At 45.9% G+C, this 26,078-nt stretch overlaps 1 protein-coding gene across 8 annotated transcripts in view; it reads left to right on the forward strand.

Annotated features, from left to right (window-relative positions):
• The window catches only part of SEZ6L (seizure related 6 homolog like), a 221,498-nt gene extending 198,559 nt beyond the window's left edge, over positions 1-22,939 (forward strand). For 2 of the 8 annotated variants that reach the window (XM_016939845.3, XM_009438053.4), the window contains 5 exons: positions 713-907; positions 8,783-8,815; positions 10,912-11,026; positions 13,020-13,122; positions 19,608-22,939. In XM_016939845.3, coding sequence (XP_016795334.1) covers positions 713-907; positions 8,783-8,815; positions 10,912-11,026; positions 13,020-13,122; positions 19,608-19,637 — 476 coding nt within the window. In that variant the 3' untranslated portion in view covers positions 19,638-22,939. The remainder of the gene's footprint in view (positions 1-712; positions 908-8,782; positions 8,816-10,911; positions 11,027-13,019; positions 13,123-19,607) is intronic. The other 6 variants (XM_016939848.3, XM_515042.7, XM_016939846.3 and 3 more) reach the window with 5 other exon arrangements.
• The last annotated feature ends 3,139 nt before the right edge of the window (positions 22,940-26,078 follow it).

Raw genomic sequence — 26,078 nt, forward strand, 5'->3', positions numbered from 1 at the left:
TGCATTCCTGCTAAATCCCAGGCCCTGAGCTTCAGGCTTGCTCTGATAGGCTCATCTCCAATGAGGGAAACAGATAACTAATTCAGTACAGTACAGTGCACGCAGTGCTGGAAAAACTAAGAAGACTGACGACTCAATTCATGGTAGGAGGCATCAAGGAAGCCTTCCTGGAGAAGGAGAAATGAAGATTGAGTATTGAAAGACAAGACATAGTCATAATGGATGTGCAGGTTAGGTGTCAGGTGAAAAGCAAGAAGATTTCATAATTAAACACCACCACTGACCATCATTTACTAAGTACCCATGACATGCCAAAAACAAAACATCTTAAGCATTTCCTTACTTACCTATTTTAGTCCTCCAAATTCCTAGGAGATAGATATTACTTTGATCGTCGTTATGCTAATGAGGAAATTAAGGATCAGAAAGGTTATGCCACCTGCTGGCGATCACACAGCTAACAAGTAACAGAACTCATATTTTAACCTTGATTCCTCAGCCAACTTCATTCTACCTTGCCTGTATGTAATCTGTGCCCAGAGGTGGAAGACAGAAAGGACAGTTTGAGAAATAGAAAACAGTCTGATGCAAGGTGGGGATGCAGAGAGAGGATGCTGGAGAGGCTGAGCAAAGCTAGATCACACAGGTTCTGAGCAGGACTCCCCAAAGATTTGCATCATCTCATCAGAGTTCCTTCTGGCTTGCATTTCAGCGGAGGAGTCCCTGGCATGTGACAACCCAGGACTGCCTGAAAATGGATACCAAATCCTGTACAAGCGACTCTACCTGCCAGGAGAGTCCCTCACCTTCATGTGCTACGAAGGCTTTGAGCTCATGGGTGAAGTGACCATCCGCTGCATCCTGGGACAGCCATCCCACTGGAACGGGCCCCTGCCCGTGTGTAAAGGTAAAGAAACCTACTCACCACACAGGGTCCACAGGGCCTGGAGATGTCAGGCTCCTGGCTCACAGGAGTTCTGAACTTGCTCTAAAAAATTGGACTAGGAGTTCGAGACCAGCCGAGGCAACATAGTGAGACCCCCATCTCTACCAAAAAAAAAAAAATTAGTCAGGCATGGCGGCACACACCTGTAGTCCCAGCTACTCGGGAGGCTGAGATGGGAGGATCACCTGAGCCTAGGAGGTCAAGGTTGCAGTGAGCCTTGATCATGCCACTGCACTCCAGCCCGGACAGAACGAGACTCTATCTCAAAAAAATTTAATTTAATTTAAAAATAATAGAGCTGAGCTACTGTACTTCATTAAATCTAAGCTGTCACCATGACTTTATGCACCACTAAAAAAGAAAAAAACATGCTGCCAATTATACTATGACACAATGTCTTCTCCTGGCTTAGCATTTTTATTTTTACTTACTAAAGGAGCTTTTGACCAGGCACAGTAGCTCACGCCTGTAATCCCAACACTTTGGGAGGCTGAGGCAGGCAGATCACTTGAGGTCAGGAGTTCAAGACCAGCCTGACCAACATGGTGAAACCCCATCTCTACTTAAAATACAAAAAAATTAGCTGGGCATAGTGGTGCGTGCCTGAAGTCCCAGCTACTCGGGAGGCTGAGGCAGGAGAATCACTTGAATCCAGGAGGCAGAGGTTGCAGTGAGCCGAGGTGGCTCCACTGCACTCCAGCCTGGGTGACACAGCGAGATTCTATCTAAAAAATAAAAACATAAAGGTCTTTAAGCTTTTTATCATATATCACAATTATGAAAATGTTCAAATGAAAATATAAGCAGCCCAGGTGCAGTGGCTCACACCTGTAATCCTAGCATTTTGGGAAGCTGAGGCGGGGGGATTGCTTGAGCCAAGGAGTTTGAGACCAGCCTGGGTAACATGGTGAAAATGTCTCTACGAAAACAAAATAATGATAATAATACAAAAATTAACCTGATGTGGTGACGTGTGCCTGTAGTCCCAGCTACTTGGGAGGCTAAGGTGGGAGGATCACTTGAACCCAGGAGACAGAGGTTGCAATGAGCTATGATCATGCTACTGCACTCCAGCCTGGGTGACAGAGTGAGACTCTGTCTCAAATAAACAAACAAACAAACAAACAAAATACAAGCAAAATAAACTGGTTCCAGTGTATTTAAAACTTCCCCACCTTCAAAGTCTGGCACTTTTGATTTTCTAAATTATTACTAAATTTTTTTGTAGAGACAGGGTCTTGCTATGTTGCCCAGGCTGGCCTAGAACTCCTGACCTCAAGCGATCCTCCCTCCTCTGCCTCTGAGTAGCTGGGATTGCAGGTATGAGCCACCACACCCAGCTGTAGAATCATTTTTTACTCCAAGTCTTCAACATCCTATTTTTCCACTCAATATCGCTCCTGTTGAATGTCATTGTGTACTAAAATATACATACATTTACATACATACATAGCTCCTGTCCCATTAAAGCATCAGGGATGCAGAATTCTGTAGGAACGTCCATAATGAACTAAAGTCTTTGATACAAGGGGCTTGCAGTTACATTGAGGCAGGGCTGGGACGAGTCTGAGGCAAAAGAGGTGCCTGAGGTGAAAAATGTAAGGAGGTGACCAAGTGTCCTGTAGAACAGCCTTAAAGAAAGAGTCTCCGTACACTTCTCGCCCTAGACACCTCTCGCCTTGCCCTAGTCCCGGCCCTGTGATCCAGCCTGGTTTTCGTTTATTTGTTTGTTTGTTTTTGTTTGTTTGTTTGTTTGGAGACAGGGTCTTACTCTGTTGCACAGGCTGGAATGCAGTGGCGTGATCATTACTCACTGCAGCCTCAACCACCTGGGCTCAAGCTATCCTCCTACCTCAGCCTCGCGAGTGGCTGGGACCACAGGTGCACGCCACCACGCCCAGCTAAATTTTTTTATTTTTGTAGAGATGGGGGTCTCGCTATGTTGCCCAGGCTGGTCTCTACTCCTGGCCTCAAACGATCCTCCCACCTCGGCCTCCCAAAGTGCTGGGATTACCACATCTGACCTCTGCCTGCTTTTGACCACTGCTTAGAGAACCCTGCTTAATTATTTCCCACCTCTTGCACTGCCTTCTCACAACCAGTTAGTTCCCATGGGTTAGGAGTGTTCCTCCACTGCCTACAGGGTGATCTCCCAGGGCGCTACCTGGCGTTCTGCAAACTCTAATACTCTTACGCCCCACGTTTGTGCACACGGGGAATCGTGAGCGCCACCTGGTGGCAGCTATTATTACACATTATTGCTTTAAGCCTTGCCCCCACCTCCCAGATGGTGAAGTGAGAAAATTGCATCTTAGAATCCATTGAACACTCATCACTAAAATTAAGTTGTAACACACTAAGTAAAATTTGGATTCGTTTATCTGGACTTTTGAAGTGCACAATCAGTAATAGTAACGGAAATATGTTCAGTGTTTTAGGCCAGTGGATCTTAACCTTTATTGCATTAGTGCCCCTTTGAGAATCAGGCAAAAGGCTCCGAATTTGCCCTCCAGAAGGAACAGAAGCATGAAGTTTTATGTCTCTACTTGGGAACCCCTAACTTCAGTGGATCCCCAAATGCCTTATTCATGAACCCCAGCTCTGAGGCTTAAAACTACTTTCCCAGTTAGTTTGTCCACTCCGAGGTATATTTCCAAAAGAAGTGAAACAGGTATTTAAGCAAACCCTGTCTAAGAATGCTTATAGGAGCACTATTCACAATAGCCACGAGATGGAAACAACCCAAATGCCCACCAACTGATGAATGGATAAACAAAAGTATGGCAGAAAAAAGGGAATATTATTCAGCCATTAAAAGGAACGAAATACTGACACATGCCACAACGTGGATGAACCTCAAAGCCATTATGCTGAGTGAAGGAAGCCAGACACAAAAGGTCACATGTTTTAGGATTCTGTTTATAGGAAACATCTAGAATAGGTAAATCCATAGAGACAGAAAGCAGAGTCGTGGTTGTCTAGGGACTGCTTAATGAGTATGGGGCTTGTTTCGGAGATGATGAACATGTTTTGGAACTAGGCAGAGGTCATGGTTGTGCACCATTGTGAATATGCCGAATGCCACTGAATTGTAACACTTTGAAATGGTTAATTTTATGTTATGTGAATTTTATCTACCTAAAAAAAAACAATTCCCCTGAATCACCTCGGTTAAGTCTTATGACCACTGTCTAAGATAGGTGAGCCATCTTACCTGTTTTACAGATGTGGAAGGAGAAGCTCAGAGAAGTTAAGTGATTTTCCCAAAGCCACACAGCTAGTACAAGACAAAGCTAGGACTTGAACCTGCATCTCATGACTGTAAATTTCCCGCCTTCAGGGCTACTAAGAAAGACTCCCAACCAGCCAATCACCGCAGCATGGAAACCTAGGTGTGTTCACACATTCCCGAATCTAACCCAGATCTCCCAAAGCAAAATCATTGAGAGGCGGGCCTGGAATAAGCCTTTTAACAAGCTCTCAAATGGACTTTGAATGTGAGAACCATTTAAGGCCGTGATTTCCAAACGTAAACGGAGTCCTGAGCCCTTTCCACGGAGATTCTGATTCACTGGGTCTAAAGCAGGACCCAGGGACCAGTTTAACTAACCACACAGGTGAATTGTATCATCAGCCAAGTATGGGAAATAAGGGATGCAATTTAATCTTACCAGGTATCAAGCAGGGGCTCATCACGTGAATGACAATGACTTATATAAGCAGTTCTTTTTTTTTTTTTTTTTTTCTTTGAGACGTAGTCTCGCTCTGGCGCCCAGGCTGGAGTGCAGTGGCTGGATCTCGGCTCACTGCAAGCTCCGCCTCCCGCGTTCACGCCATTCTCCTGCCTCAGCCTCCAGAGTAGCTGGGACTACAGGCGCCCGCCACCACGCCCGGCTAATTTTTTGTATTTTTAGTAGAGACGGGGTTTCACCGTGTTAGCCAGGATGGTCTCGATCTCCTGACCTCGTGATTCGCCCGCCTCTGCCTCCCAAAGTGCTGGGATTACAGGCGGAGTCACTGCGCCTGGCCGTAAGCAGTTCCTAATAAGAGAACAAGGGGTCCTTTTGAAGAGCAGCGAACAGTAAGAAATCCACAATTAGCATTTAAGACAGCTGCCTTCCCTCATTCCCCCATAATTTTGACTAAGTCCAGCCCTGTGTTTGAATTTATTTTATTTGTGTATTTTTAATAGAGACGGAGTTTTGTCATGTTGCCCAAGCTGGTCTTGAACTCCTGGGCTCAAGGGATCTGTCCACCTCAGCCTCCCCAAGTGCTGAGATTATAGGCGTGAGCCATCATACCCAACCTGAATTTATTTTTGATAGCACAGGAAACCTGCTTTGTAGAGCTTAAGTATTGGGAAGTTCCTGAGTAAAGATTGCCTGTAAACCCTCTAACTGTCACATGGACATTAATAGAAATTAATTTGACATTGTTGATGAGTTTTCTGCAGGGGAGAAAAATTAGCAGGATTTGTTTTTTAAGAAACCTCGGCCGGCGCGGTGGCTCACGCCTGTAATCCCAGCACTTTGGGAGGCCAAGGCGGGCGGATCACGAGGTCAGGAGTTCGAGACCATCCTGGCTAACACGGTGAAACCCCATCTCTACTAAAAATACAAAAAAAAATTAGCCAGGCGTGGTGGCGGGCGCCTGTAGTCCCAGCTACTCGGGAGGCTGAGGCAGGACAATGGCTTGAACGCGGGAGGCGGAGCTTGCAGTGAGCCGAGATCGAGCCACTGCACTCCAGCCTGGGTGACAGAACGACACTCCATCTCAAAAAAAAGAAAAAGAAAAAAAACCCTAAATAAGAAAACCATGAAAAGGACCACTTTGGCCTGGACAACGTGTTTGTATCTGCCACGGTAGCTTTTTAAATTCTTCTTGGATTAATTGCAAAGGTATCTCATGGAACAAGTAGAAGAAATCAGAACTTCAAATGGAAGGAGCAGTTTTCCTCTCTCCTCCATCCCTTTCTTTCTTCTCCAGAAGCCAGTGCTAACCACCTGAATTTCCAGTGTCACACCTTTCCCTAGGCTTATACACATAGACGTATTTGGAAAGAGAGAGGGATGTTTGTTTTTGTTTTACAGAAAAAAAAAAAAAAGAAAAAAAAAAGGCTGGGTGTGGTGGCTTACACCTGTAATCCCAGCACTTTGAAAGGCCGAGGTGGGAAGATCACTTGAGCCCAGGAGTTCGAGACCAGCCTAGGCAAAATAGTGGGACCTCATTTCTACAAAAAATCAAAAAATTAGCTGGGCATGGTGACACACTCCTATAGTCCCAACTACTTGGGAAGCTGAGGCAGGAGCATTGCTTGAGCCCAGGAGGTTGAGGCTGCAGTGAGCCATGATTGCACCATTGCACTCCAGCCTGGGAAACAGAGCAAGACCCCGTATCACAAAAAAAAAAAAAGGGAGGGAGGTTCATATCATGCTGTACTCTGTGTTTTACTTATTACAAAAGTAGTGCCATGTTATTTTTTTTATTTGCCACCCATCATTCCACACTTTGCTTGTTCCCCAGTGCATTCAGCCCTTCCTCTGTTGATGGAGACATCAGTTCTCTTCCAGTTTTTTGTTTGTTTTGTTTTGCCAAAAAAATCTTGCCCATGAATCCTTGGATGCTGGCACTTTTCATCCTGCAGGACAGATTCCTCAAAGCAGGATTGATGGTGTGGGCAAAGATCTATGGATATCGAGTTGTCCTGGATGTCACCAAATCGTTTCCCGCAATTGGAGCAATCCACGCTCACCAACAATGTGTAATATGTCCATTTCTCCACCTCCTCGCCAGCACTGTATGTTTTCAATTTTTTTTTAATGCTGCCAAACTGAAAAGAAAATAAAACTACCATCAGAATATACACAAATGTAGCTGGGCATGGTGGTGTGCACCTGTAATCCCAGCTACCTGGAGGCTGAAGTAGGAGAATCGCTTGAAACCGGGAGGCTGAGGTTGCAGTGGGCTGAGATTGCACCACTGCACTCCAGTCTAGGTGACAGAGCAAGACTCCGTCTTAAAAAATAATAATAATATACACAAATGACAAAAAAAGGAAAAAAAAACAGGAAAAGATAAAAAGAGGCTCCATTTTGCAGGTGATCCCTGAAACCTCTCTTTTCTATGGGCTAGTATCTCTAGAAGCACCACAAGGTCAATCAGCTCGCTGCCTTCTCCCACAACTGTGATGGAATTGCTAGCAAGAAAGGCTCTCAGGAGACCCCTGCACCTTTCTTCCCTCTCCATTTCCACTCCTGAGATCCGTCCCACCACCAACTCTGTAAGGAAATGAGAAATCACTTCCTCTTCAGAAAAAAAATGGGATGCATGACATTGTGGTATGCAGGAGGGGAAGCAACTCAGTGCCAATGTGAGGCCACCTGACTGGGACTTGGGGACCCCGGGCTCCAGTCCAGTTCTGCTGTGGACCACCTGTGTGACCTTGAGTGAGCCCCCCTCCCTCTCTGACCTTGGTTTCCCTTTTTGTGAAATAATTGGGGGAGTCCAGATCAGAGTTTCTAAAGAGGAGCCAGTGAGCCCACTGGATGCATCAGAACTGCTGAGGCATTGGTGAGACCTGCAGAGGTCCACCGCCGAGAATACCGCTCTGACAAGTCCCAGGAATGGCCCAGGAATCTGCATTTAACATGCCCTGTGGGGTTCATGAGCACAGGGCTCCAAGGAACACATGATTCAATGCCTCCTCCCAGTTCTAAGATTCCATGGACATTCACGCACTCTCACTCAACCACGGTGCAACTCACATCTTGGGGTGGGACCCTCTGCTTCAATCTTTCCATTTTCTTGATGACAAAGCTGCAGAGAAGTGTGCACTTAGTCAGCCAGCTAGCTTTTCAGCTGGTTTTGTTGTCATGGTGTGATGATGGCGTAAACCAGAGAGTGACTTTAACCAAGGCATGGATTAGGGTGTCTTGGGATTGGGGACATCAGTATAGCTAAGCCTTTGGTGGCCACTCCCTCCTATCCCCTAATGCTGCAATTTTTTCATCAAAGTCCTTCATGCTGGGGTTTTGCATTCCTGTAATAAACATCCATCCTTGTTGGTATATTTTTGTGCTTAGCTACCATGATGACTGATGACAAAGATGGGGTGCCAGTCCCCATGATGTTGAACCTCCGGAGAAGTTTTACAAAAAACATAAATGATTAAAAATAGTTTCACATGGGATACAAAGCCTCATCAATATAAAAGGAATAAAAATGAAATTAGAGAGGTTTACATAGATAGTCTTCAAAACAGGAAAACAGTTCCACCTCTGGCTGGATTTTGTATAAAGATCTTGGGCCTCGCAATTCATTCGTGCTTTGCCCCACATGAAAATGATGAAAAGACCCTAACCACATAATTGAGAGCAGAAACCAGAGAGCTTGAGCAGCCCAGATTGAAATCCTGCCTCCATCACTGAGAAGCTGTGTGATGTCAGAGAAGTCACTTCACTTCTCTGAACCTCTGTTTGCTCATCTGTAAAATGGGGATGATAATAGCATTGACCTAACAAGATTGTTATGAGGATTAACTGAGCAAATGTATGTAGAGTTCTTGGCACAATTTTGGACACGCGGTGAGTGTTCAGTAATTATTCACTATCACTGTTGTTGATCTTGGGTCTTATCTATCTCATCTTCTCTTGGGAACTTAGGAAGTGAATAGTCCAGGCACGTTCACTGATTATAGTGGCCCAAGATAAGTAAAAACATACCACTAACTTCACCAAAGCATGGCATGGGCTTTTGCATCTAATTTTTTGGCCTCATTTCATGCAAACGAAGTGAATTCACTTTACATTGACCAATGCTTCCTGATTTCTCTTTCAGTTAATCAAGACAGTTTTGAACATGCTTTAGAAGGTGAGTTCCAGAACGAAAAAAAAAAAAAAAAAAGTTCAATAAATCAAACTAATAGCACAAAACAAGGGCAGGCCTTTGAATATCTTTATTTAGACACTTAAAAAAATAAATAAATTCTACCTTCAGACTGCCAAAGATAATCTTAAAATAATATTGTAAGGGAAAAAAAATATGGGATTTGCAAGTCAGGACCCTAACAATAACCTGAAAGGGATTTGACAGCTGTTCTGCACATGGTAACAGCAATGAGATAAGGAAAGCTCAGAGCCCATAAGCCTGAGAAAGGCATAACCCTATTGTAACACTTTTCATGATGCCATTCTAGAAGGGGAACTAAATCTAGTGACATGTCACCTTCCATGCTGAGAGTCCTCCTGGTTTCCAGAGGGAAGAGTTTGCCCTGGAAGCATTCAATGGTCCATTTTTCCCTGAGTCTTTTTTCCCCTCAACATACCCACCCCTTCTCCCATCTCTCCTTACTTCAGCTCTCCTTTTATTAGAAATTCCCAAATGAGACTTATTAATGAGGAGCAGATGTTAAAATCTATCCAGGATTTTATTTCAGTTTTGTTTTCATTTTGTGGTTCCTTCCCTTTCCAACCCCTCCCGTGTGTAAAATGTCCAGCGTTCTATGTCACCGCTATTGAATTTGGTACAAAACCACTCACCGGGACTGTGATGTAAAATATATACTGTAATATATTACTGCATGTATATATATATAAATACAAATGCAGTATATTATAGCATATATATTTAAAAATATATACTGTAATATATTGTTTCTTTTTTTTTTAAATGTTTTTACCAAATCAAGCAGTTTTTATTATTCCTGGAGCCATCTTTAGCTTTCTGACAATAATGAGTTCACTTAGAATCTGGGGCTATGTAAATTACATTTCACTAGTGGCTGTTCCTTGTAACAGACAACACTTGAATCCAAGCGGGTGGAACTAGGGCTCAAATATAAGTGAAGGAGCATGAATTATACACTCCACTTGGAAAATAGAGGGCACTTCGTGTTAGTCTCCATTCAGAGTATCCTTTTTCTGCCTTTTGCCAACCAGTGAACCATGAGAACGTCTCAAAGGGCTGGGGTTGCTCGGAGCTTATGAGAGCCATTGTAACGTTTTGTGCTCATGCATTTATTCTGGGTATTAGGATTGATTTTTCAGACCCCATAAAGTGGTGGTTAATGGGTTATAGATTGGTGTACAGCCAAGCTCTATTAGATGTGACCGTGGAGAATGGCAGAGGAAACCTGGAGGCCAAGTTTCTAGAAGAAATGTAGGATCCCTCTTTAAGCTATGCTGGGAAAGCAGCCCTCTGCCCCAGGCGCCTGCAGCAGCTGTTATAGTTCTTGCAATTGCCACAATGGGAGGTTGAGAGAGCAGCCGGGAAATGTGCAGGAGTAGCCTCTGGGAATCAAAACGGGCCTTCACATTTGGGGTGTCATTGGGGTGTGCAGGACAGAGAGCTGTCAGTCCCCAGTGCTCAGAGCCCACTCGTGGACTGGAGAGTAGAACTCAAAAGGTCTAGGAGGGGCCCGTCAGTCTGCATGCAACAAGCTCCCCAGTCCACAGGTGAGCACCAGGTCTGAGAATCCCTTAGAAACCTTGCGGCTGACCACCAGCACCGTTCAACTCAACGACACACACAAACCCAGATGCGCCCACCACTCCTGCATCTGGGGTCCAGGCCCATTCCTGTTTCTCTTCTCCACTCCATGGAATGTCCAGCAAATCTGCTTTCCCGGTTACTGAATTTGGGATTTTCTCCAAGTCTTCCTGTGAATTGGACTTCAATCAGATTTTAACTGTAGCCCCCGAAAAATGGGAATGGTACGATCGGGTTTCAAACAGTGTAATTCTCTATAGCTCCTATGGCCAACCCACCAAAGGATGAGTCTGGGACCCCGTGCAAAGGACCCACCTCCATTTCCTCTAGTCTTTGGAGATAGCTCTGCAAGGTCTAAGGCCCTCTCAGAGCCTTAGACCTTGGAAAGCCGTCTCCAAAGGGCGGAGAACTGGGCAGTTGGGCACTCACTGGGAGTCAGCTACCTGGGAAATGAGGACCTCACTGGCTCCTGTGTTCAGTAGCAGAAGCGGCAGCAGAGACGTCGCTGGAAGGGGGGAACATGGCCCTGGCTATCTTCATCCCGGTCCTCATCATCTCCTTACTGCTGGGAGGAGCCTACATTTACATCACAAGGTAGGGAGCTGATGGGGGAGATGACTGCCAGGCACCCAGCCACCAGTACTCAGAGGGACTGGGCGGTTCACCTCTCTGAGCCTCAGGGTCTCCACCTGGAGCTCGGGCATAGTGGCATTTGTGTTATTGCAGAGATGCCCAGATTCAGCCCAACTCTGTGGGATAAATATTTGCACTGGGCAATTATGAAGCCTCCAAGCAAGTAAGACAAATACTATTCCTGCCCTCAAGGAGGTTATGGTTTAGTGGGGCACACAGACATGACATATTGCCAGGCATGTTGATTTGTTCCTTCCATCACTCACTCATTCACTCATTTATTCAACAAACATGTATTGACAATCTGTTGTATATCAGACATTGTCCCAGGTGTTGAGGGTCTAGAAACTTGCATTTGATGCAGAAGGAAGATACTAAACCATGCTCCAGAATAGCCACTCATTCATTCACATTCACAGTTGTTGAGCACTTACTAGGTGCCAGGCAGTTTTCTCGGTTCCAGAAACATCATTTGTGGAAAAAAAAAAAAAATAGAAGGAAATATTTGCCGTCCTGGGGTTCAGATTCTAACAAGGAAAGATAGACAATAAGCAAAGTATGTAAGAAAATATGTAGTGTTAGAAACTGATAAGTGCAGGAAGAGAAGGCTGGGAGGGGGCAAGAATTCTGGAAGAGAAGTGGTGGTTGACTTTTAAATAGTGTAGCTAGAGGAGGCCCCACTGAGAAATGACATTTGAGCAAGGACTTGAAAGTGATCATGAGAAACCTATACAGTCCAGGCGTGGTGGCTCACACCTGTAATCCCAAGACTTTGGGAGGCCAAGGCAGGCGAATCACTTGAGGTCAGGAGTTCGAGACTAGCCTGGCCAACATGGTGGAACCCCGTCTCTACTAAAAAAATAAAAAATAAAATTAGCCTGGGCATGGTGGTGGGTGCCTGTAATCCCAGCTACTTGGGAAGCTGAGGCAGGAGAATCACTTGAACCTGGGAGGAGGAGGTTGCAGTGAGCCAAGATCATGACACTGCACTCCAGCCTGGGCAACAAAGCAAGACTCCATTTCAAAAACAAAAGAAACCTATGCAAATATGTGAAAAAGGAGGGTTTCATGCAGGGAAACAGCATGTGCAAAGGTCCTGAGGCAGGAACGTGACTAAAATAGATCATCCCTGCCCTTATGGAGCCCACAGTCTACTGGGGGCAGGGTAGAGTAAATACACAAATAAATGATAACACACTAAGATAAACACAATGAAGGAAATAGGTAGGTGTGGTGAGTAACAGAGAAATCACCTTTAAATAGATGGTCAGGGGCCAGGCATGGTGGTTCATCCCTATAATCCCAGCACTTTGGGAGGCCAAGGCTGGAGGATCGCGTGAGCCCAGGAGTTTGAGACCAGCTTGGGCAATGGGCAATATAGTGAGAGCTCGCCTCTTAAAAAATAAAAATAAAAAAAAATAAAACACTTAAAAAGTTAGCCAAGTGTGGTGGTGCACGCAGGTAGGAGAATCACTTGAGCCCAGGAGGCAGAGGTTGCAGTGAGCTGAGATGGCACCACTGCACTACAACCCGGGTGACAGAGCAAGACCCTGTCTCCAAATAAATAAATAGGTGGTCAAGGAAGGCTGATCTAAGGCAATATGGCATACAGTGGGTGCTCAATAAATGCTCATCCTTGTTCTTGTTTCCCTTTGCATTCAAGAGGGACTTGAATGACCTTCCAGGAGAAAACAAATTAAGCTCCGCCCCCTCCCTAGTAAGGAGAGATCACAAGGCTTTGGTTCTCGCTGCCTGGGTTGCAAGTTGAGAGCAATTATGATTTCTGCTTTCACCTCACTAGGATTCTCGCCTGCAAAAGGCTGTTTGCACACATCCTCGTCGTCATTCACAGAGGTGCTGCTGCTCAGGAAGTGGCACCAACTGTTCCCGTTCAATATTGTAATGTTTCTCCTAGCTGGGGAGAAGTAACTTCTCTCTCCTTTCTCTCCCCCAGATGTCGCTACTATTCCAACCTCCGCCTGCCTCTGATGTACTCCCACCCCTACAGCCAGATCACCGTGGAAACCGAGTTTGACAACCCCATTTACGAGACAGGGGTGAGTTGGTCTCTCTCGTCTCTTCCCAATTCCCTCCCTCTTTGCTCTGAATTCACCAACAATAAGACAAAACATTTCATTTCCTATTGCTCACAAGAGGCACAGCCAGTGGTCCTGTCTTATCCCCACCAAGAGCCCTAAAGAGATAAATGCTGGGAGAACCCAGCCCTCTTTGCAGGTGATTGGTGCTGAGGACGAGCCTAGGAGGCTGATTACTGTCAGCAGAACACCCACAGAAAAAAGAGGCTGCACCCAAGACCCACAGAGAGCAGACCAACAGTGGCCTGGTGGCAACGTGCTGCATTCCCACACATCCCACTGGGCTCCACCCTTTATTCAATGGTAGTGTGAAACATCCCTACACATTTGAGTATCAGGCCCTGTTTTAGGTGCTAGGAACATAGTCATGAACCCCAATAGACACAGATTCCACCATTAATGAGCCTACCGTCTTGCGAATTATTATTATCAATAATAATACATGCCATCTGCTGGGCACTTTAAATGCATAATCTCCTTGAATCCTTGCAGCTCTCTGCAATAGGTTCCACAGTTATCTCTAATTGATTGATGAGGACATTGAGGTCCAGAGAGAGGAAAGAATAATTTGGCCAAAGTGGCACACAGCCAGGATGCACATCCTGAAGCCAGGATGCAAATTCAACCTGACACTCTTTTTTTTTTTTTTTTTTTTTTTTTTTTTTTTTTTTTTGTGGGGAGAGGGTTTATTGGAGAGAATTCTAAAGATCAACACCTATAGAGGATGAAGGAAGCAGGATTGTACAGAAAAAGGAGCTGTAATACAAGGCAGTCACAATAAAGTTATCAGTATATCTCGTGGGGAGCTGTGGGGTTGGGGTGATTGTTCAGAGTTGTCCTAATTTAAGGCAACAGAGCTCTGCATTTATACACACATAGTACCCATTATTGTGCACTGAGCTGCCCCTAGAAAGGAAGAGGAACCTGGGTGAAATGTTTCTCTGATGCTGAGGGAGGTTCTCAGAGGTGAATTCATCTGACAGCCAACAGCCACCAACATTCCTAGCAGCTAGGGTCATAAGTGCCTCTGCCATGAAGGGGATTATCTAGAGGGTACACCACAGCATTCACTACTTTGGCCTAGCAATGAGAGATATAAACCAGGCGTGGATAAGGAGCTATACAGGAAAATTTCCTAATATAGCATCTGCAATAGTTTGTAAAAGAGGTGGGGGGCAGGAAAAGGGAAAGAGAGAAGGTGGAGGAGGAGGAGAAGGAGAAAGGAGAGAAGAGAAAAGAAAAGAAAAGAATAGAGAGATGTAGGAGAAGAAATTTTTTTCCTGCTCACTCTTTTCATTCAGATTGAGATATTGCTGGGAAGGAATAATCTTTGCTACTTCAGGAGCCAAAATTGCAAATAATACTGACACATCAAGGAAGTAGGGTGGAAAGAATTTAGGAAACTCTTTGATGGCATGCATGAGCTGCTGAACCAATGCCAGTCCTCTATTCTCAGGATTTGTGCCAAATGAGATTATAAATGTTTGATTTTTTAAAAGTCTGTTTAGGTATTCTGTTACTTGCACCTGATAAAGATGTTCTTACTTTTCTTTTTCAATTCCTTTCCTCCTTTATTCTATAGCATCATTATATAGAACTTACGACATCTCATTTCTTTTTAGTTGTTTCTATATTGATTTCAGGAAAATCATTTTGGAGAGTGCTTGGCTGACATGAGTAATCCATTGTTCATACTAATGCTCTTTATGACTAGAATTTTGTAGGGTGTGTTTGGTGGTTAGGGGTGTAATATTTAGTCTCTGTAGAGGCTTACCCAGTGTTTACTGTGTCAGTAACTGTTCTAATCACTTTAAATATATTACTTGTTCAATTTCCACAACAAGCTTATAAGGTATGATATTGTGATTATTCCAATCTATAGACAAAGGAAGGGAAGCACAGGGAATTCAAATAACTCATCCAAGGTTGATCATCTGAGAAGTGGTAGAACCAAGATCCAAACACTCACCATGAGGCTCCAAGGCCTTTGTCCTTCTCTGTAACTACCTTACAAGGAAAGGAACGAATGTTTTACACACAAACCAAATTCTTAATATGTTAATATTTTAAAGTCAGGTTGAGTAATTGTAGTTTTCTGAAAGCTACTGTCTATGAAAAGAGTCAAACTCTGTAAAATATTTGGAGAGAGTTATTCTGAGCCAAATATGCATGACCATGGCCCATGAAGACACAGCCCCAGGAGATCCTGAGAACATGCTGTGGTTAGGCCACAGTTTGAATCTACATGTTTTAGGGAGACATACGACATTAATCGATACATTTGAGGTACACGTTGGTTAGGTCTAGAAAGGCAGGACAGCTCAAAGGGGGCAGGGAACTGTGCTTCCAGGTCCTAGGTGGATTCAAAGATTTTCTATTTTATTTTTATTTTTTTTCTTTTTTATTGATCATTCTTGGGTGTTTCTCGCAGAGGGGGATTTGGCAGGGTCACAGGACAATAGTGGAGGGAAGGTCAGCAGATAAACAAGTGAACAAAGTTCTCTGGTTTTCCTAGGCAGAGGACCCTGCGGCCTTCCGCAGTGTTTGTGTCCCTGGGTACTTGAGATTAGGGAGTGGTGATGACTCTTAACGAACATGCTGCCTTCAAGCATCTGTTTAACAAAGCACATCTTGTACCGCCCTTAATCCATTCAACCCTGAGTGGATACAGCACATGTTTCAAAGAGCACAGGGTTAGGGGTAAGGTCACAGATCAACAGGATCCCAAGGCAGAAGAATTTTTCTTAGTACAGAACAAAATGAAAAGTCTCCCATGTCTACCTCTTTCTACACAGACACAGCAACCATCCGATTTCTCAATCTTTTCCCCACCTTTCCCCCCTTTCTATTCCACAAAACCGCCATTGTCTTCATGGCCCATTCTCAATGAGCTGTTGAGTACACCTCCCAGATGGGGTGGTGGCCGGGCAGAGGAGCTCCTCACTTCCCAGTAGGGGCGGCCGGGCAGAAGCGCCCCTCACCTCCCGGACGGGGCGGCTGGCCGGGCCGGGGGCTGACCCCCCCCACCTCCCTCCCGGACGGGGCGGCTGGCCGGGCGGGGGGCTGACCCCCCACCTCCCTCCCGGACAGGGCGGCTGGCAGGGCAGAGGGGCTCCTCACTTCCCAGTAGGGGCGGCCGGGCAGAGGCGCCCCTCACTTCCCCGAAGGGGCGGCTGGCCCGGTGGGGGGCTGACCCCCCCACCTCCCTCCCGGATGGGGCGGCTGGCTGGGCAGAGGGGCTCCTCACTTCCCGGTAGGGGCGGCCGGGCAGAGGCACCCCTCACCTCCCGGACAGGGCGGCTGGCCGGGTGGGGGGCTGACCCCCCCACCTCCCTCCCGGACGGGGCGGCTGGACGGGCGGGGGGCTGACCCCCCCACCTCCCTCCCGGACAGAGCGGCTGGCCGGGCAGAGGGGCTCCTCACTTCCCAGTAGGGGCGGCCGGGTAGAGGCGCCCCTCACCTCCTGGACGGGGCGGCTGGCCAGGCGGGGGGCTAACCCCCCCACCTCCCTCCCGGATGGGGCGGCTGGCCGGGCGGGGGGCTGACCCCCCCACCTCCCTCCCAGACAGAGCGGCTGGCCGGGCAGAGGGGCTCCTCACTTCCCAGTAGGGGCGGCCGGGCAGAGGCGCCCCCCACCTCCTGGACAGGGCGGCTGGCCGGGCGGGGGGCTGATCCCCCCACCTCCCTCCCGGACGGGGCGGCTGGCCGGGCGGGGGGCTGACCCCCCCACCTCCCTCCCGGATGGGGCGGCTGGCCGGGCGGGGGGCTGACCCCCCCACCTCCCTCCCGGACGAGGAGGGAGGACGCTCCTCACTTCTCAGACGGGGTGGCTGTCGGGCGGAGGGGCTCCTCACTTCTCAGATGGGGCGGTTGCCAGGCAGAGGGTCTCCTCACTTCTCAGACAGGGCGGCCGGGCAGAGACGCTCCTCACATCCCTGACGGGGCGGCAGGGCAGAGGTGCTCCCCACATCTCAGACGATGGGCGGCCAGGCAGAGACGCTCCTCACTTCCCAGATGTGATGGCGGCCGGGAAGAGGCGCTCCTCACTTCCTAGATGGGATGGCGGCCGGGCAGAGACGCTCCTCACTTTCCAGACTGGGCAGCCAGGCAGAGGGGCTCCTCACATCCCAGACGATGGGCGGTCAGGCGGAGACGCTCCTCACTTCCCAGACGGGGTGGCTGCCAGGCAGAGGCTGCAATCTCGGCACTTAGGGAGGCCAAGGCAGGCGGCTGGGAGGTGGTTGTAGCGAGCCGAGATCACGCCACTGCACTCCAGCCTGGGCGCCATTGAGCACTGAGTGAACGAGACTCCGTCTGCAATCCCGGCACCTCGGGAGGCCGAGGCTGGCGGATCACTCACGGTTAGGAGCTGGAGACCAGCCCGGCCAACACAGCGAAACCCCGTCTCCACCAAAAAAATACGAAAACCAGTCAGGTGTGGCGGCGCGCGCCTGCAATCGCAGGCACTCGGCAGGCTGAGGCAGGAGAATCGGGCAGGGAGGTTGCAGTGAGCTGAGATGGCAGCAGTACCGTCCAGCTTCGGCTCGGCATCAGAGGGAGACCGTGGAAAGAGGGGAGAGGGGAGAGGGGAGAGGGGAGAGGGGAGAGGGGAGAGGCCAACCTGACACTCTTAATCATGATGCTATCTTGCTTCCCTTGAACCTCTGACAATCCAATGTGCCCATGAATATTTTGATTACAACAAATAATACTTTTTAAGGACTATGAAAAAAATTGAACAGGGCACTAGGAGAATGTATAATGGGGACACTTAGAGGGAGTTGGGGAAGGCATCGTTGAGAAAGTGAGAGTAAAGCTGAGACATGGGAAGTGGGTAGAGCTTGGACGATGGGCTGAAGAAGATGCCAGACAGAAGGGAGAGCATGTGCAAATGTCCAGGGCACATGCGAGGAAGCAAAAGTCTGGTTATAAGTTTGCAAAACCACCATCCTTCAAGTTCACTGTGTAATGATGTGCAGCCATCTCCCAACGTTTGGGGGGAATAAACCTGACTTGTTTCTTATCCTGCTAACCTTCCTTCACCTCCACTTCTCTGATCTCCTGTGTTAGTTATCTATTGATGTGTAACAATATTACTGCAAACTTAGGGGCCTAAATTAACAACATACATTTATTATCTCATAGTTTCTATAAGTCAGGAAGCCAGGCACAGCTTAGCCTGACCCCCTGCTTTATGGCTCACAGGCTACAAACAAGGCAGCAACTGGGCTGCAGTCTCATCTGAGGCTCAACCAGGGAAGGATCCACTTCCAAACTCACATGGTTGTTGACAGCATTCAGTTCCTTGCAGGTTGTTAGAATGAGGGCCTCAATTTCTTGCGGGCTGTCTTCTAGGGGCCACCCGCAGTTTCTTCCATGTGGGCCTCTCTATAGAGCAGCTCATGACATGGCAGCTGGCTTCTTCAGAGCCAGCAACAGAGAGAGAGTCATCTTGCAAGACAGAAGTCACAATCCTGTGTCATGCAAACATGGAAGTGACATCCTAGCACCCGTGTATTCTCCTAGTTAGAATCAAGTCACAGGCTCTACCCACCCTTAAAAGGAGGGGACCCCACAAAGGCATGAGCCCCAGAAGGTGGGGATCATGGGGACCACCTTGGGGCCTGCCCACCAAAATCCCATGTACCATGAAGCATAGATGTGATTGCATATCTGTGTTGGCTGAATGGGAGCTGGAGACTTCCATTAAAGCATGTGACAGTGACGACTTCCAGGGCTGAGCCTTCTTCTATCTCCTTGCTCCTTGTCCCTGGGGCTTGGAATACATTACTCACATTCCATAAATATTGAAGAAATCAAACTACCCCCATGTTGTAGTCGTTTCACATGGCAATGGTAGATCAGGGCATATGTTATTTTGCATTCTATGTAGCTTGCTTTGAAATCATGGGAAAAGGTCAGACTGAAATAAAGGAGAATTTTAGAGACTAGACATGAATGAATACTTATTAGTAGAGTGTATCAGTGACCTAGAACTATAGTAATGCTGAGTAACGAAGATCTCGGAACTCAATGGCTTAATGCAACAAGCATTCATTTGCTCATCAGTCTGTGGGACAGCGTTTTAGGCTTATTTCAGCTGGATGGTAATCCTGGCATTGGCTGGTTGATGGCTGGGTGACTCAGCTCTGCTCTGTGTGTCCTTCATTTTCCTGAAGAGACTAAAGCCTACCAGGGCATGCCCTGTTCATGGTGATGACAGATAGACAGGATGTGAGCAGAAACACACAAGCATGTTTCAAGCAGCTGTTGTACGCCATTTCCTTATAACCCATTGGCAAAAGCAAATCAGGGTCAGAGTGGGAGGGCACTGCAAAGTCACGACCAAGGGCATGGACATACAGAGGTGCAAAGAACTGCATCCCCCTATGTATATCACTCTACCACACAAGCGTTTGACAAATCCGTGCTTCTCTCTCTTGCAGGAAACCAGAGAGTATGAGGTTTCTATCTAAAGAGAGCTACACTTGAGAAGGGGACTTGTGAACTCAACCACAATCTCCTCGAGACATTCATCCAGAGACCATGTGGCACTTGATTGAAACCCCAGAATGTCGACTGTCTTTTGTTTAGACTCTTTATCGAAGGTTTACTGTTTTCTTCCCTGTATTTATTATATTTAAAAGTGAAATAGGTGTGGGTTTGGATGTTTTGCGGCCTCAGCCAAATTCATGTTACAGCCTCAATTCTGAAGGCAGGTGGAAGACTTGCAAAATGGCAAACCGCGGCAGCAAAAACACAAAACAACAGATGGAGTTTCTCCCATCAGCAATGCCATGCTAAGGCTGCAGTGAATTGCATGCATCTTTGGGAACCATGCCCATGATGTTTTCAGTACAAATCTAAGTCCCAAGATTAGGTTGGAAAGGGTATTTCTTGTTGGCTTAGTTTGGGTTGGAATTTAGCATGGGTACTTAAACCCATTTGGGGAGCTGTGCTCCTAAACAAATTCTGTGTCCTCTCTTCCCATTTTGCCAGCTTCTGAAAGGTTTTTCCACAGCCCCTCCCTCTCACGGTTCTTCTGAAGGTAGCAAAGGTGTTATATAAACATTGTCTTTTACCACTCTGGCCTCGCTGGACAGTGACAAAACAAGAAAACGTTTTCTTTCTAGAAAGGTGATAAACGACCAAAGGCAATTTTTCAGAAAAAAATGAGAGATTTGAGAGTTCCAATGAAGAATTGGGTGAGGGGGATCATTGGGTAAGGGAATTGGGTTAAAATGTTCTTTTCTTTGACACTCTTTCAACGATGAAAGAGCACGTAATTTATGCTACAAGTGCCAGAATCGATCACCATGTTCAGCAAGCCACTCTCAAGCTGTGGTAATAAACACACAGGCTTGGGAAGCACCAGCGGCCCCACTCATACAGTGACAAGGATTTGTGATGGGAAAAGGGAGGTGCCATGTTTGGAAATCCAGGGGTGAGCTCTGGTTTCTCCTGGGGTTCTGGAATATCTCAGCCCTCAAAATAGAGGAGACTCAAGTGCACTGATTCTCTAAAAGGTGTCATCTTCAGAATACACTTGCCATCAAGTATTTCAGGGGGCGGGAGGGTCCTATGAGGAGAAACTATTTTTCTATTCTCTGAAGCTGTCTGGATGTTGGAGGGTGGTGTGAATGCTGATTGAGGAGGTGCAGGGAACAGGGGCAGGGGATTTTAAATCACAGCAGACTGTCCAGTGGAATCCTGTATCATCTGATCTGAACATCAATGAAGACAGAGAGAGGAATTTCATTCAGAAAGGATTCCATAGCCCCACATCTAGTCACACGGGCATTCCTCTTATTTTATCAGGGTCTGTTTTCCCCCAACCCAGTGAAACCGGTGAGTGTGTAACTCTTGGGAAGATTCTTTTCTAAATACAGGTATAAAGAGAAGGTGGAGGGTGCGGGTGCATGGAAGAAATACTATGTGTGAAGCAGATTCACCTTCCTGGGACCGGTGACATGGTGGTGACAGTCAATGGCTTGGACAGACAGACGGGCTCAGTGGCATTTGGAACCCTCTTTGGTGCCCTCCCATTCTCTCTGGAATTGTTTCAAGTCTGCTGGTTTTCAAACAAGAAAAGACCTTTCTGGCCATAGGGAGAATAGCGGGGAGTCTATGTTTTGGTGGTTACATTGGAAACATCTTAAGCCAGATAGGGAAAGTTGGTTTTATGCACACATGTACCCTCCTTGACAGCAGGAACTCAGACTTCAATCTTGGGGGTCTAAGACCAGAATATTTTCCTTCTGCCAGAAAAGAATCTTGCACATATACTCCTGAAGGCATGAGTGTGTGGTCCATGGCAAGAAATAGCTAAAGGCTGCTTTCCAGGACCCAAAGCCCCGTTTAATGCAAGAACCAGAGAAGTGTTCTAGGCCATTAGTGAACAATGTCATGTTTGGAGAAAGATAACAACACAAATAATGTAACCTTTCCTTAAAAGGCAGAACTCAATCCATTTTATTTGATGCTTATTCTAACCCTAACCCTGGGTCACCTGGAATGAAGAACTCTATGAATAATATTTGATTTTACAACGTATTATGGTTATGTGAAAACTAAACATTTGCCTTTTATAAAGACTGACAAAATATAAATCTTTATTCTAACCCTATCCCCAAAACTAGCCAGGCCACACCCCAGATGTTCTTATTGACTATTGGAAAGATAGAAAAGGCGTTGGGTTTTTTGTTTTTTTGTGGTTGTTGTTGTCATTGTTGTTTTTTTCAGAAGACCAGTGTCTCAGTTCTGTCTTAGTAGTACCACACCCGTAACCACGTTTTAAAAGTTTGTTTTAGCCTAGAGACAGATCATACGAGTTCAACAATGTACAGTGTGATTGAAAAGACAGGTTGGTGTCTATTTTTCTTTTTAAAATATCTGAATGTGTATTTGTAATACGTAAAGGTAAAAAAAATAATAGTGCCAAAATTGTGCAAGGCATCTCATTACAGTTCATATACGTCTGTTTTTATAAGACCAATATTAAAACCCATTGGGATTAAATATTTTTGAATAGGATACACTCTTGAGAAACTCGAGAATGGACTGAGCCTTCCTACAAGCCACTCTTTGTTTTTAAAACAGTGGGGAAATACGTTTACAGAGATTGTGAGCTTCAGAGAATGCATGTGATGGCGTGTATTACATGCTAATTCATATAAGCTGTATCTGTCAGCTACCACCCTGTGCTTTAAAAATGCACACACTCAACCCTCTTTAGCTTGGAGCTCAGCTTTTTGCTTTTTTTTTTTTTTGTAGAATTATTTAGCTAACATAAGTATTCTGATCGCTACCTGATGGCCATTCTTACTTAGTTTCATAGATGTGCTTTAACTATGATCCTTTGAAGCTCACCCCTTGGAGAGCCTACAGAACCTCAGGCTGATAGCTTTGAAGACTGCCAAACAGCCCAGAAGGAAGCAAAGTGTCTGCATAATCAGGAGGGTTGTATAAGAAGTAGTGATTTGGCAAATATGTGGGTAGCTTTAGGCTGAGGCACGGGCCTCAGGCAAAAATGCCCTTCGAGTGAATCCGAAGGGCATGACCTTCCTATGTCCTTGACTAGGCATGACGAGTCATTTGAGGTCAGATATTATTTGAGTTGTTCAGCACCCCCAAAGGTAGGCATTCTCCTGGGAAATTTTCATTTCCATTTTATCACCAAACAAAATAAAAAGCAAAACAAACTTTCTAAGCTAGAATAATGAAATTAAGTCATTTTCCACTTTGTATATATTGATGCTAATAAAACAGATGAAAAAGACTCAAGTGTGTGGAATTTTTGTTACAGACACTTCAGGATGGCACCAAGTGGAATGTTTCCAGTTTCTGGGGATTGGGTTGGGGTAACACCTACAGATACTTTGAATGCTAAGACAGGACATCCCACTCTGGAATGGTTCTGGGACCTTCAAGGGATGTTTGGGACAAGATGGGTTTGACGGCACTGCCATCTTCCAATGTTCCACCATCCTCCCTCTCTTAGCTCAGCCTGTCATAAGAAAATACCACAGACTAGATGAATTAAACAACAGAAACCTGTTTCTCAAAGTTCTAGAGGCTGAGAAGTCCAAGATCAGGGTACCAGCCAATTCAGTTCCTGGTGAGAGCTCCCTTCCCGGCTTATAGATGACCTTTTTGCTGTGTCTTCACACAGTGGAGGGAAGGGAAAAGGCAGGAAGGAGGGGAGGAGAGGAAGAGAAAGAGGGAGAGGCAGCTGTTCCTCTTCTTAAAAGGCCACAGTCTTATCAAATGAGGTCCAACCCTTATGACCTTATTTAGCCTTAATTACCTGCTAATGGCCTTATCTCCAACTACGGTCACATTGGGGGTTAGAGCTTTAACACATGAATTTTGGAGGGACACAGCTGTCTACAGCATTGCACACCTGGCACCCCCAAAATGTATGTCCTTCTTGCACACAAAATACATCCACTCCAACAGCCTCCAAAGTCTTAACTCATAACACCATCGACTCATCTAAAGTCTCATCTAAATATCATTTAAATCAGGTATGAGTGAGACTCAAGGTATGATTTATCCTGAGGCAAACTGCTCTCTATCTGTAAATCTATGACCCCACGCAAGTTATGTGCTTCCAAAACACAATGGTGGGACAGGCATAGTATAGACATTGCTGTACCAAAAGGGAGAAATAAGGAAAGAGGAAAGGAGTGTCAGGTTTCAAGCAAGTGCAAAACCTAGCAAGGCAAATTCCATTAGATCTCAAGGCTTGAGAATAAGCTTCTTTGGTTTGATGCTCTGCCCTAAAGGCCCACTGAGGTGGCAGCATCACCTCCACGGCTCTTTCAAGCTGCCCTGTTCACACAGCTTTCTTCAGAGAGCAGCCCACTCCGGAGGCACTGGATGGGATTGTCCTGGCTGAAACCAGAGACACAGCCCTGCCCTTGGAAACAGAGGAGAAAACACCTTGATTCTGGGACCTATGGTAGCAGTGGCACCTCTGACGATTCCTTAATCAACTTCTGGTTCATTCTTAGCACACATTCGCAGCTGATGGCTCTACGGTTTGGTTCTGTAGACTCCAAGAAGGTTGAGAATTATCCTTCATTCTGTCCTGCTTTCTCTACCCCCTTTAGTTCAAACTGGCAGTGTCTTCACTGGTATAATTCCATTCCTGGATTCTGCCAAGATAGCTGATGAAGTCCATGAGTTGTACTCATGATCTCTATTACTTAAATTTTTTTTTTATAGGGACAGGGTCTCACTATGTTGTCCAGGCTGGTCTCGAACTCCTGGGCTTAAGTGATCCCCTCACCTCAGCTTCCCAAAGTGCTGGGATTACAGGCATGAGCCGCCATTCCTGGCCTTGTGATCTCTTCACCAGTGATTGTTCAGGCACATCCTCAGTGTTCTCTTCAGAACAAGCGTTCTATTTTTTTTTTTGCACTATGGATAGGCTGAAATTTTGCCACATCTTCAAGTTCTGCTTCCTTTTTGCTTAATTGTTTCTTTCTGACAATCAAAATGAGTGATGGAGGCAGGTGTCTCAATCAATCAAGCTTTATGGAGCCAGCTGAAGGGTGCACCCAGGAGAAATGTGAGCCACAGACACCTCTGTGGCTGTATTTTCCAGAGAGGTTCTTAAGAGGTTTAGTAGTTCTACATTTTCCTTAAAAGGAAGGAGGGGACAATGAAGTAAATGATTACATAGTTGTGAGAGACTTTAGTTAGTGCCCAAAAAATTTACGTTTTACATAAGATATGATGAATGTTTGAAGAAAAAAGGAATAGAGGAAGCAGACATCTCAGGGAGGGGCGAAGAAATGATTAATCTCAATTTGTCTTTGTTCTGTACCTGGGGAAATAAGCTAGTTATCTACATTCTCAGTGTGGAGTCTTTTGAAAGGGCTGGTTTCTGTTTAGCCCTTAGAGAAGAAAGACTGATGGCAATTATTGAGGGCAAGGGGATAATGAGGTGTGTCTGACCTCCATCCCATCATGGCCAGAAACTCAGCTTCAGTTTCTCTGGGGTCTCCTTGGCCAAGAGGAAATTCATTCTGTCAGTTGGGAGCTGAGAATTCTATTGTTATTTCTTAATTTTTTTTTTTTTGAGACAGAGTCTTGATCTGTCACCCAGGCTGGAGTGCAGTGGCACAATCTAGGCTTACTGCAACCTCTGCCTCCCAGGTTCAAGCAATTCTCCTGCCTCAGCCTCCCAAGTAGCTGGGATTACATGTGCATGCCACCACGCCCAGCTAATATTTGTATTTTAGTAGAGACAGGGTTTCAACATGTTGGCCAGGCTGGTCTCAAATTCCTGACCTCAGGTGATCCACCTGCCTCAGCCTCCAAAAGTGCTGGGATTATAGGTGTGACTTCTCACTTATTTAATTAATCTCTCTGCATTCACATTTTACTATAAGCAGTCAGGAGGAACCAAGCCACTCCTTCAACACTTTGCTTTGGAATTTCCTCAGCTAAATATAGTAGTTCCCTCTTACCTGATGTAAGTGGATGCCTGAAACCACAGATAGTACTGAACTCTATATATACTATGTTTTCTCATATACATACATATCTATAATAAAGTCTAACTTATAAATTAGGTACATAAAGAGATGAAGAATAATATTAAAATAGAAAAATTATAACAATATACCAGCATCACTACTCTTGAACTTTGGGGCTATTATTAAGTAAAGTAAAGGTGACTTGAACACAAACCCTGAAACACCACAATAGTCCATCTGACAACCAAGATGGCTACTAAGTGATGGGCAGGCAGGTAGCATAGACAGCATGGATATGCTAAACAAAGGGGTGATTCATGTCCCAGGCAGGACAAAATGAGATAGTGCAAGATTTTATCATGCTACTCAGAAGAACGGGGCACAATGTAAAACTTACGAATTGTTTACTTCTGGAATTTTCTTTCTTCT

This window comes from Pan troglodytes, chromosome 23 (genome assembly GCF_028858775.2).
Source record: "Pan troglodytes isolate AG18354 chromosome 23, NHGRI_mPanTro3-v2.0_pri, whole genome shotgun sequence".
Classification (NCBI taxonomy): Eukaryota; Metazoa; Chordata; class Mammalia; order Primates; family Hominidae; genus Pan; species Pan troglodytes.